General features: G+C 40.2%; 1 protein-coding gene across 1 annotated transcript in view; it reads left to right on the forward strand.

The window, feature by feature from the left end:
• Positions 1 to 13,127, forward strand: part of LOC310956317 (polypeptide N-acetylgalactosaminyltransferase 10-like) — a 79,051-nt gene that overhangs the window by 17,537 nt on the left and 48,387 nt on the right. The window contains exons 2-3 of the mRNA XM_083926513.1: positions 8,748 to 8,847; positions 10,090 to 10,228. Coding sequence (XP_083782639.1) covers positions 8,748 to 8,847; positions 10,090 to 10,228 — 239 coding nt within the window. The remainder of the gene's footprint in view (positions 1 to 8,747; positions 8,848 to 10,089; positions 10,229 to 13,127) is intronic.

A 13,127-nucleotide genomic window follows, 5' to 3' on the forward strand; every position in this document is an offset into this window, starting at 1 on the left:
CACATCCATCACATCATGTCTCCTGTTAGAATTACATTTTTACCCTAATGGCATATTGGAATATTTTTTTGCATAACGTTTACTAGGATGCCTTCAGCAGGTTAACCTGTGCTCTGTCATAGACATCTAACCAAGTGTTTCACTACTGTATTCCTCTTGTATGGCACATACATTGTAGGGGATTATTGTTTATCCCCTTTGAATAGATACATACTGCTTTTAGAGTATTTGTGTGGTGAGGAGTTGGATTAATATATGCTGCTAAACAAAGTTTAAGAAAAGTAACCTTGGGAAACATTCAATTGAGCACTGACTTTTGTTTTGCAGCAAACTGGTGTAGGTACGATAAGGGCTTGTTGTTTGCATTGATGGCAGTTGAGCTAAACACTGGCTGTTATTTTACAGAATAAACATCCTGCAAGGGGTGAAACTGTTCACACAACATGAAAGTCTCCAAATTGCCAGTAGTTTTGAGTGTGTGTCATGCATCCAAAAAGTAAGCAGTTCTGTCCCTGCAGTAGGCAGAGAAGCAGCCAACTGTCATGGCTTTTGTCCAGCCCCCTGCCTGGTATCCCTGGTCACAGCAGAACTGTGGCTAATAACTCCTGGGTGGTAGATGAAACACTGTGTGGCAGGCTGGCTCATCTTCCAGGGAGGCTGGCTCATCTTCCAGGGAGGTCTTGGTCTCAATATCCGCCTGGAGATCCTCAACTTCAGCAGCAAAGAGGACTGGAGCTGGAGTCTAGGGGGGCAGAGATTGGGAATAGATCTGCAGGCCAAACTCCCAACTGCCATTCCTATAACTCAATATTTCTCTGAGGGCTAAGCAACACCAAACAGAATGGGTTCACCAATGCAGTCGCTGCCAGTGGCTGTTTTTCTAATGGTGTCAAAAGGGGTTTTTCTGGAAGATTTTTTTCCCTTTTTTTTCCTATGCCCCTTTACTAACATTTTGCTGCTTATTTAGTTTTTCAGTGTTTCTAATAGTTCTCCAGCATCACACCTGCAGGATGGTATTTATCTGAAAACAAATGGTTTCCTTCGACTGCTTTAGTTGGACTTGTTTTCCTGGAAGACAGGGATATTATCAGAGAAAAGTCAAAATGTTTGGGAATGATGGTTCCCAATGCTTTGTAGCATTTTCAAAACTACAATTGGAGCGTCAACAGTTGGATTGTACCTGTAGTTTTGGTGGAGATGTAGGCTGGTTGTGGGTGAAAGAGAGAGAGAGAGAAGGAAGATGAAGAGCAGAGGATGAGGTGAAATAGGACAGACAGGTAATTGTGACTCTGGGGCTTGAGGTGGACCTTGTGAGCTTGTGATCTGACAGAACAGGAAGGGAAGTTAAAAAAAGACAGAGAAGCTTTCTCGTCTCACTCAAAGCTTCTGTCGACTCTCAGCTGGAGGAAAGGAAACAGAAAAGGGAAGTATTGACCCAAGGTCGTCTGATTTGTCCTCCATATAGAATGAATGAGCAACTCTGTTCTTATCAGACACACTGCACTGCTGGTAATGCTAGCCCTTCCACTAAGCAGGGGCATTGCCATGTATGCAAATGCAGTGCTGCAGAAAGCTACAATAAAGGGCCAAATTGAGTACCTTCCTAATGTGCTTCATATGTAAGAGATGTGGGACAAAATTCACAGAGCTAACATGAGCCTTCAGTTAGTAACCTGTGTTTTCTGTCTTTGTGTCACACTGTCCATCCACATCAGCTCAGCAAGGAAACACTGTCTGAAAAAAATAATTCTACGTAGATACTCACTTGATTTGACGTGCTACACCTGCTGACAACTCATATTAACTTCAGATAGTCATGGATCAAAGACCAAGGCCCACGGGGTCTCCTAATGGAAAATATGAACAGGAGGAACAAGTACAGCAAGCAAAGAACTGTACATTTGTATTGTTTCAAGACAGACTTGAAAAAAATGTGAGCCTATTCTTTAAATTCTCATTACAAAATATTTACTGATTAGTAACCCGTTTTCAAAAATGTCAAGGCCATACCTTCTCCCTTGCCTTTTTAGCATGAATGCAATGGAAAGGGGAAATTAGATGCAACCTGAGAGGAGGCTTTTCCCGCTAGTTCCATATTTAGGGCATTCAAAAGTATCTTCGGTAACTGAAACCCACCCTAGAGGTTGTGTAGTTTGGGTTACCAGATGTACAGTGCAGGTATAATACCTGTCCTTCGCTGGATGTGGCTCACATGCTGAATATCCCGTTCCGCTAGCTTTATCTGTTTTGTGAGGGCACTGTCAATGCATCCAGGGGTAAGCACCATCCATGATGATTGTGATTGGTTTTAAGAAATACAAAGAGTGTTTTTTCCCCCTATACCACCATATTAGCTCGTTTACCCAAACCATACTGCGCTGAAGTATAGCTTCAAAAACAATCACAGTCACCACCTGTGGGATGCAAGTGTCCACTTCACACCTCAGGGCTTCATTCAAGCCTAAATGCTAAAGGTGTCAGGCAGCAGGCAGGAAAATGAATTTGTAAACGAGAGAAAGAGGTGAAAAAAAACCTTGTATTACTCTACAGAGCTCTTATTTTTCTCTTTCCTTTCTCCAGAAACTTTTAGGTGATCATTCATGGGTGACAGGGATATTACCCGGGCACTGTACCTCAACAAATGAAAGACCACTCTGACAACATTGTGGCACCCAGGTAGTATTTGTACATGATTTTTGCCTCAGGTGGCATTGAGTCCATAATAGAGTGGGTCTGAATGCAACTAAAGCAAAGTCAAAGATAATTTTGTATTCATCTTTTCAGCCAGACAACATTTATTAATACAGATACAAAAAAAATCTCAATTTTAATGACAAGGCTTCCATGAATAAAGAATCAGTAGCTTGCCCTGGACACGTCCTGCTAACTCTCCTGACAGACTCTGCAGCTGATGATGGATAATGGAAGAATAGCAAAAAAATAACTACAGAGAGGGCAGATGAATTAAAATAGATTGCTTAAGCTTAGACTAGAAGAGAACATGCTAATTGGAGAAATCAACTTCACCCATGTCTCCTTGCATGTTAGTGCTGTAGTACTGCATTATTTCTCACAACAGCTGCTGAGAGAGCCTAAACCCACAGCAGCAGCACCAATCCCACCCTGTCTGACCGAACAGCAAACATAATCTGCCGTTGGGCAGATTAACAGAAGACCACAGCAGCATGGAAATGAGGTTAGGCAGCCAGCGTTTCAGAGAGGCTCTTCATAATCTGCAAATCCCTCCATCGAGGTCACCAGGAGAAAAACCGATGGACCGATGACTAACTGCAATTTCAGTGCTCCCCATAATGTCCTAATTCAGGTGTTGTCCACGTTCCAAGAGGATTTGGCAACGACTCAGCAATGATGTAGCATGTTCTGACTTCCACACAGATACTGAGAAATGTTCCATTCTTGTGCCTAATTCAGAAGACTCAATCAGTAGATGCTCTGAGGCCTTGACTATACCATAATCCCTTTGTGCACTGGTCACTTGAGAAACAGTTCACGCTCAAAGTCAAGAAATTTCACTTTTGAATTATCCGGTTAAAGCATTTAGACCGTCATTGGTCAGTGGTACATTGAGTTGCTGTGATGTGTCAGCTGTGTGGAAACAAGAAAGGCACCTCTTTCTCTAGTTTTCTTTTTTTCATTATTGACAGATCTATTTCTTTTACTTTTCATGTGAACAACTGAAACTATAAATGTCTGCAAGCAGAGACTGTCAGCAAATGGTCCACTGTTACCCCCAGTGATAACTTGATATGATTTTTTTAGCGTCTTTTAATGGAATCATATTGTGATGAAATCATATAAGGAGATATTGTGAGACACACCTCTGTCATCTAAATTAATAATAACGAGCACAAACTAATTAAAATCTTCCAGAAAATCTGATGTGGAATAATTCGATTTTATATTTTGCACTTAAGTTCTTAATAAAATGAGAAACACTCAGTACTTTTCATTTTTCAAGTATTTAATTCACACATGAGTATACAAAACTAGGCTTCACCATGTACCATTCACTATAAACGTTTTATTTATTGTATTACCAGAGAACAAGATATATATATATCTCTGGATGTATCATTAGAGACATGAAACGCCCTGTATTGGGAAATACGATTTTACCATATTGTTATCCTCATATTTGGATTTGAATTTGGAAACTGCAAATATCACAGATTTAGATGGATTAGGCAACTTGCATGTGTCTGTCTCTATGTCTTTTGCAATATACCCACACATTTGTTAACTGGCACTCCCAGTCTGTCTGAGTGTGAATCTGTGTGCAAACACTGACTGACTTGTGGCCTTTCGTCATGAGACCACGGAAAGGCTACATTAAATTTAATGAGGCTTCACACTGTCAGGTGACACGAGTTACACCCCTCTCCGCTCTCCTTACATCCTTCTCTTGCTGCATTTACATTTAGCAAAAATATTATTTAATTTCTGTTTTTCCTTGTAATTTATAAGACATTTTTGCGAGTTAATGACGGCATGTTGGATAGAGAAAGCACAGCCTGTGTGGTTCGTGGTGTCGTTAGTCCAATGTCCTATCAGTGTGTTTGTGCTGTCTCTAGAATATTAATAGAGCGGAAAAGTGCCCAGAGTGGAATGAGTTTGTGGCTGTATGGAGCCTCAGCTTTCTGATGATGATGATTAGCAGAGTAGAGGAAGGCAATTGTCTGCTGTGCAGTACAGCAGAGAAACAGATGACTGTCTTTGGTACTGCCTTTTCTGCCTTCTATTCTTGCATTGCATTTAACACAGTTCAATTTCCCTTGTGGAGTTTTTATAGTAAACAAGTAATTATTTTACCTTTAACATCTCTTACACGAACACAGCAGGTGTATCTTTATTATAAATTAGACTCTGTCAAACAACACGCCATATTCCTGAGGTTTTTTTTTCTGTCTTCACTGTGAATTAAATAAAATGCTGTTTGCAGCTCTCTGTGGAAAATATGTTCGGGCCTCCCTCGTGGCTGAACTAGGACTCAGTTGCCTAATTGTCTGTCAATGGCTGTCAAAAAGTAAATTAGCATCCATAATAGAGGACAATAAAGTATGAATCTAATAACGAAACATCTGGCACATATATATCCCATGATTGTAAGTCGTAATTTAATTCTCTTCATTATCTAAATGCATTGTATTTCCTACTTATTCACTCATCTTCTTCGGACTGCTTTCTTATCTGTGCTCTTTTATTATTTATTTGAACGGTTCACTCAGTTATCAGCTCCTATAACTCCTTTATTGTGTCCAATGTCCATTAGTCTGTCTTTCGGTCCGAATGCTAATCTTGTACAGACTTATTCAGATAGTCAAATTACTCTATTGCAGGGATTGCTGTTTTGGTAGGCGTTCATGTCCTTCTCAAGAGGAGTTCCAATCCTCTGACTTCCATCTAATGCCATCATGAGGTCAAAATGATTGAATACTCGCAAGACTGAGATTCCTCTCAGCTTCACTGTGCTGTGCGTTTAGTGCTAATTACCAAAGTGTCAGTTCTGAACAATGGTGAACATTATACCTTACTATCAGAATATGAGCATTGTCACTAATTTAGCATTCATCTTAAAGCATTGCAGGACCTAAATACAGCCTCAGTGCAGCTAGCACGGCTGCATGCTCTTAGTCTTGTGTGGGTTTCCGACAGGAGGCTGGGAACTGTGGTGTCCTTTCGCTGAGACTCGGACTGAGACTGGACGGTGCCATTCCACCGGTCACATTGCGCTTTATGATGAATCGTGCACGAGTTGAAGGAGCTGATGAGATTACATTTCCCTGAAATTGTACCTCTCACAATTTCACGTGACAAATAAAATTGATTGATTGAAATAAGATGAGCCTTGGGTGTACTTGTTTTAGTCATGCTACCGATGGCGATGTCAGTCCATCCACTTTGGCTTTCAGTGAGTTGCTAGACAATTAAAAATTTGATAGAAATATAAATATGGATTTTTACCCTCAGGATGAATTTGCAATAACTGTGGTGATTCTCTGACGTTGCATCTAGTGCTATCAACAGGTCAGAATTTCAGTCTTTTCGACCACATACCTGCAAAATGAATGACTTTTCCCACAAGCCTCATCTGAATGATGAACTAAGCAACAGCACTCAGTGGTTAGCTGAGTTTATTTTGAGCTTTATAATACAGACTTCCAGCCAGAGTACGTCTCCATCCATTTTGATAAGTCAAGTGGCTATTAAGGAAGAATTTGCTGTGAACTTAAGTTATTGTTCCTTAATATTATTCTGTCTTCTTCATACTCATCCACTTTGACTGTCTCTATTATTTTCTTTAGGATCAGTACCCCCCCCCCCCCCCCCTCCCATTCTGCTTCCACAAAACTAAACATATATGAGCTGAAAAGTTTTCCTCTCTCCTTGTCTTGTTTTTCAAGGTCTTGTTGAGCAGCAAGAAAAGCCCTAGAGGAATATCATGGTGACGTGCGTTGGAATTGTAATCAGCAGGAAATGGGGCGGCACAATCTCACTTCTTTTTTAGTATGAATTTGCACAGATGGACTCTTGCTGCTTGTCAGGTCCTTGTATGACACACTGAGGGCATCTGCCTGTGACAGAAAGAGGAGAAGGAGAGTGGTAGCGGGGGTCAAAGAAAGAGTTGAAAAGAAGGCAGAGAAGAAGAATAGAGAGGAAGAAGGAATTCATTTTATATTCAGCTCCTACACAGCTTCTCTGTCTAAGCAGGCGCCAGTCAGGGGAAAGGGTTATACATACAGGCTAATACACACTGTTCCAAGTGTCTTCCTGTGTTAGGTTTCACCTAGACAGGCGGATACTGCGTGGGTGAATGATGTAGAGCTGCATAAAAAAGTTTTTATTCAAAGAGAATGAAGAGAAAGAGTTTGATGCTCTGGAGAAAAAAAGAGAAAGAGATTTAAAAGAACAACAAAAAAACAAAAAAAAACTCATGGCTTAGTGTGTGGATTTGAAATGTGATGAAATTCAGATTGTTGTGAAAATATTCAAGCACACATTGTGTTTGTGCAAAACGCCATATGTGTGATGAAACAAGTATCCCCATGTGTGAACAGATATACCACAACACGGTGCTACGTCCTGCACACCTTAACCTGAGTCTAAAACATACTAAGAGTCCTCAAAACCAAATCTGTGTGTGTGTGTATAATACTGTACACCTTGTTATTCATCGTCATATTCCTCTAAACCAGCAGTCTGATTAATAATTCACGGTATTTGATGCAGTCAGCGGTGCCATTTGTATTTAAATGTTTCACTAATTGCGTCCTCCCATCAAGCTAATTATTTCTCCATTGTGCCGTGATCCTGTAATTCACAATGCCGAGTCACTGAAAGTCACTCGGTGTGTAGAATAACTAAGTGGAAGAAGAAACCGCCTCCGACTGCAGCGTGTCTGTCTGAATGTGTGTGGTTGTGTGTATATAAGGCCTCCGTGGAGTCGTGCGTCATAGCATTGATATTCTCCTCACAGGATCGTCAAGCATGAAATAGAAGAGCACGCTTTCTGTGGATAAACTCTCAGCACAACGCTGTTGGATAGTGAGAGCCTGATGCTCTGGAGAAATCTCTTAGCCGACACTGATACTGACAGAGTGCTAGGAAAAAAATATTTTTCTGTGTTCTGCACGGTATATTGTATGTTATATAGGAAAAGGTGCGCACCAGTGACTTCGCTAGATTTAGCTCATTAACAATACATTGTGTGCATATGCCTGCTGACCATTTCTCAGTGTTGCCTACAACTTGAGGGTTTATTTGAGGTGGGCAAACCTTTGCAGGTGTGAGTCTGGAGGTCGTGGGCGGGTGGTTAGTCAAACAAATTCAGCATTTGAAATTCAACTGAAAAAAGTTGACAAGCTTATTTCTTGCTATCCAGCTTTCTGGGTCAGCATCCAAATACATCTTGGTTAATGAAAACCGATGTTTTTAGATTTAATTATAAACTATGAAATTGAACTTACAGAGACTTCAAAGCTTACCATTGAATCTAAAGCGAGCACATTTGATCAGTTATGTTATTGTCATTTGACCTTTTCTTGTGATGCATTTAGACACTGACATTTGAGAGTTTCGGATGTGGCCAAAGGTTGATGATCCATTTCACAGTGTCCAGGTCTGCTTATTGTTTTTCCTCGGGTTTTGATATTCTTATAAAACAGCTCATGAATTAGGTGTTTTTCCTCGGTTCACTTTCAAATCTCAGAAGCCCAAGGGTCTTTAAAAGCACCAGCAAAGACACTTTTGAAAATTGTCTCTGGTTGCATTGTCATACCATGAACAGACAAAAGATTCACACACCGTGTTAAAAGCTCAGAGATCAGATCTCACTGAGACTGAAACGCTGCATAGTTGGAATTGCTGGGAGCTTTTCATACAATACTCCAATACATCCTCAGTCTGATTCTTGCCATAGCTTGAATCTTTAAGAAGGTTTTTTGGATGTACATACCCTACACTCAGGCAGGGTATTGTCTTCAACTTCACGCCACAATCCAGAGGCAACGATGTGCTACGTATCGCAATACGTATTGATTTTGAACAATGGCAATGTCCTAGAGCTGCTGGGTACCACCACTGATTTTCCGAATGATTTCAATATCGATTCAATTGGGGGTATTTCAGTTAGAAAACGGTTTTTACTTGGATATGAAAGAGAGAAGAGTGTCTCTGCATATGATAACGCTCATGACCTGTTTTTTCTGCATGATTATATGTGTCTACAGGCTAACCTGGTGCGGAAGGACCCTCAGGTGGGACGCGACGGCGTGCAGAGAAAAGACTGGCACAACTATGAAGCAATCAAAAGAGACTCCTCTCGATCTGGTAGGTCCAAACCTCCTCCTAGATATTATGTCAAACATAGACGAAGACTGTGTGACATATTCATCTTGTACACAAGCTTCACAGTTGTTCAAAAACCGCAGAAAGATTCACACATTTACACACAAATGTAGATTAGCTGCTCTTCTTACACACACCACCCCATTCTTTTTCTTGATCTTATTGCTTTTCAGTTCTGCGGCGGCGGTGTAAATCTCAGCTTTGAATGCAGTTCTGCTGTCATAAATACACTTTATATCTGCTACAATCATCCCCATCTCAGTTTTATTTTCTGTTCGGGAAAATTTAGCCTCTATCCAAACAGTGTTGAAATGGGTTTATCCCTGAAATGAGCTGTTAAAAGGTAAAAGTTATTTTCCACACTTGTTACCTTTAGGAGAGAAAGTGGATAATTTCTGCTTAATGAAACAAGCGTGTCCTTGAATGATGAGGTTTGTTTTTGTTCTCTGAGTATCCGCAGTTCCCTCATTCTCCTTTAATAGATCTACACAATATGAAGCTGTAAAACATATGAAACTTTCTTAAGCAGTTCAGCCATTGGAGTCAATACTTTTTTCATCACGTTTCATCAGCTGGTTTCTTACTCTGAACATCCAAGCTTTGATTTATACACACCAGGGTTGTAAACAAAACTGTTTTATTTCATTCAGCTTTAGCTTTCACCCACAACTGTTTATTGTATTTGAACAGTGTTGCGGCACACTCTTCTTCTGGTAAGGAATTCATGTAAACTTAAATGTGACATGCCACCATTTTCTCTTGTTTTGAATAATGCAATTGACTGCATTTTCAATTGATTTTGACATTAAAAGTTGCTGTTTTTTTAAGTCCTGAAACTTGCTTTCCCCCTGTACGAATACTAATGAGAGAGCTTTGGTCAGTGGCTAGCATTGATGTGTTGTTGACTGTTCTGTACACGACAGGATCTTTATTCACTCTGTGATCTGCGTTCACTCTCACGAGTTTTGTGTTTGGACACTCCCAGAGGTTCACTCTTTTTTTATATATATTGCCAGAAAGTATTGTTTAAATTTAGATTCTGCTTATTGTCTTATCCAAATGAAAGAAAGAAACTTGATTAAAACCGATTTTTTTTCTCCCTCCTTTTTGCCTTTAAGCATTAGTTAATGTTTTGAGAGGTGTGTTTGAGGAGATACAGTGTGGCAAAATTGATACACTCACTGTACTTTTCTTGATAGCAACATCTGTGTGTGTTTGATGCAGGCAACGGTGAACAGGGGAAGGCGTTCCCCCTCACAGACGCTGACCGGGTCGACCAGGCCTACAGGGAGAACGGCTTTAACATTTTCGTCAGTGACCGGATCTCCCTCAACCGCTCCCTCCCCGACATCCGCCATCCAAAGTGAGTTGTGTGTGTGTGTGTGTTGGTGTGTATGTGTTTGTCTAGGAAGGGAGGGAGTGTCAGTATCACAGTCAACATTTAAGTGAGGCCGGTTTTAACTTCATGCCCTGAAGCAACCAGATAGGTGAGCTTTTGACACTTCAAATACGTTCATATGTTTACACAGTTATAAATAGGACCAAGAAGCACAAACTCCAACACGGTACTTTAAGAGTTCCTATTATCACACGTGTCTTCACAGTCATGACTGCATTTGTACATTAAAGCAAAATGTGGAAGTAAACTAGTGATGTCAAATCTGATTAGGAGAACTCTTGACTTATTATAACAGACAGTATTATACAAACGTCATGATGCAAGTACGCTGATTGATGATTTGATACATGTTGATAAACTGCCTACAATTAATCTACACAAACATCTGTCTAGACAAATTATTTTTGCCTCATTTGCAACCATGACTTATTTCACTAGTTGATTTGTAATAAAAGTTTAGATAATTAGAAATTACGACTCAATAAATAATATGTTTCTCTTTTAGTGCAGTTCCAACTGAACCGTGTTATCCCATTTTAATCTGCCACATCAGTCATTTTCTAATATGTGAAATTGTGACCAGACAAAAAACACTTTCTTTTCCAATTTCCAGGAAAGTGCCCAGCAAACTCAGGCAAAACTGCCATTTTCCCACAAATTCATAAATCTTCTGTGCTTCTATGAGCAGTTTCATCTGAATAGGGGCAGGAGCGGGTCACAGAGGGCCGATACTCTGCAGGTTTTCATTCTAGCCAAAGACTGCAGCAGGTTATTTCACAGATTGGCACTCTATCAATGGGGAAGGAGAAATCAATCACCTGGTGCAGCCTTTTGGTTGGATTAAAAACCTGCAGACTCCTAGCCCTTCGTGACAGATGGTTGTTGGTCCCCAAAAGTAAGGTTGACTATTGGATGAGAGGCCAGCTTGAGTGCAGGACTGACCGGGAAAATCTGTTTTTAAGGGAAGGAGACAGAAAGTCAAATAGCTCACAAAATTCTAGAGGGCGCTCTAGCTGTAGCATGTATTTTATTATGTTACGGTATGACCAGACCAGATCTAAGGCATAAGGATTTCTTTTGGTTGATTTCAAATTGCCAAAACAGGTTCCTTTAGAATTTTTTTTTAGGGCTGTAAACTTGGACACAGTACAATCATTAGTTACATTGGACCCCTGTTCCATGCTTTGGGCCAGGGCTGGTTGTGGCCAAAAGGACAATTCTTCCCCAACACCAAACCCTACTTTTAGCATTGGTTACACTGTTAGTTTTTCATACTGGACTTGTCCCAACTCATTAAAACAAGCACTGTTCAGAACAGTTGTTCTAATTAACAACCTGCCCAGTCTATTCACAGGGGACATGTTGCTTTACACTGACAGAAGCTGATTACATACCATGCAACACCTATTTACTGCTAAAGCATGTTCTTGACAGCAATTATCAGTGTCACTGATGTCCCCCTGTGTGCGCAAGGTGTGACGGACTGATAGATGCATGCTGTGTTGCACTGCAGCAGCTTTTATTCTGATTCAGGAAGGAGAAGAGTGAATAGAAAGCAGAAATTCTAGTTTAATGCACATTGATAACAGTCAACCACAGATGCTACAATGTCCATTGTATTCCAGTTCAATGTGCAAGTACATTTCAGGGTAAACTATCCTTTACAACTTGATGTTTATTGTGTAAAGATTGAAATTTTGATTTGATGATGGCACTAGGCCTGTCACGATAACAAATGTTGCTGGGCGATTGATTGTCCCAGAAATGATTGCCATAAGCTGTTAATATCAAGTATTGAGACCATTTTCAACTGATATAATGATAATGGCTTAATAATGCAAGTACACCCTTTCAAAGAACCAAAAGACATTTAAATAATCAACATAAATAAACAAAACAACCAAAAAAGATAAATAAAATGGACTCTGTCTATTTTAACAAAAAATGCACTTGAATAAAAACACGCACAAATAGAACAATAAATCAATTGGATGTAAACTAAATTACACTTCAAAAATATAAAACATTAGGCTCAGATATAAAGAGTGATGCATTCCTAAATAGGCAAAACTGCCAGTTAGGACCATTGTAAACAGCTTACAAACCTGCAGAACCTACTTTGTTAAAGCACAGCGTGCACACAGTGAAGCTGGCAGCAGCCACACGTTCAGACCCTGCTGCACCCTGCCTACGCACAATACGCCTCCGTTTCCCATGTAATTTAACTGTTTGAAGGTGTCATGCAAACAGCAGGGTCAAAGTCAATCATTTAAATAAAAAACACACACAACTGAAACAATAGATAAAATGTTTGTACACAAAATGTATCGGATGGTTTTGCTTCAGGTGGAGATTCAGGTTTTTTGTAAAGGCGCAATTAGTTTAGTTTGTTCACAGACAAATGTGACATACCGGTGAATTCAGGTGAAGTGGTTCATCGCAGTCATTCTGTTTGAAACTGAAGTATTCCCACACGGCAGATGTCGTGTTTGGCTTTGAAACGAATTTCATCTTTTCAAAACTCCAAATCTTAACTAGTGTGTTTCTTCCTCATGGGGCTCTGATGCTTGCACTCTAACTGTAACACCCGGAGTCCGCCTCCCCACACAGAGACCGTGCGACTGACAGGTGACTGGCTTGACACATGACGAATGTTATGAGGGGTCAGTAGAAACTGATGCACTGGAGTGAAAACTCTCTCTGATGGAGAGACACAAGGAAAAATGGAAATAATCGTGGCTTGCAAAGTTACCGAGCTCTTTAAAAGTTATCATGCGATTAATCATTTTATTGCTTATTGCTACATGTCTAGATGGCACTATTCACCCTCTGGGAACCACAGTCATTTAGAGCGAATTTCATT

Source organism: Echiichthys vipera (genome assembly GCF_963691815.1).
Source record: "Echiichthys vipera genome assembly, chromosome: 14".
Classification (NCBI taxonomy): Eukaryota; Metazoa; Chordata; class Actinopteri; order Perciformes; family Trachinidae; genus Echiichthys; species Echiichthys vipera.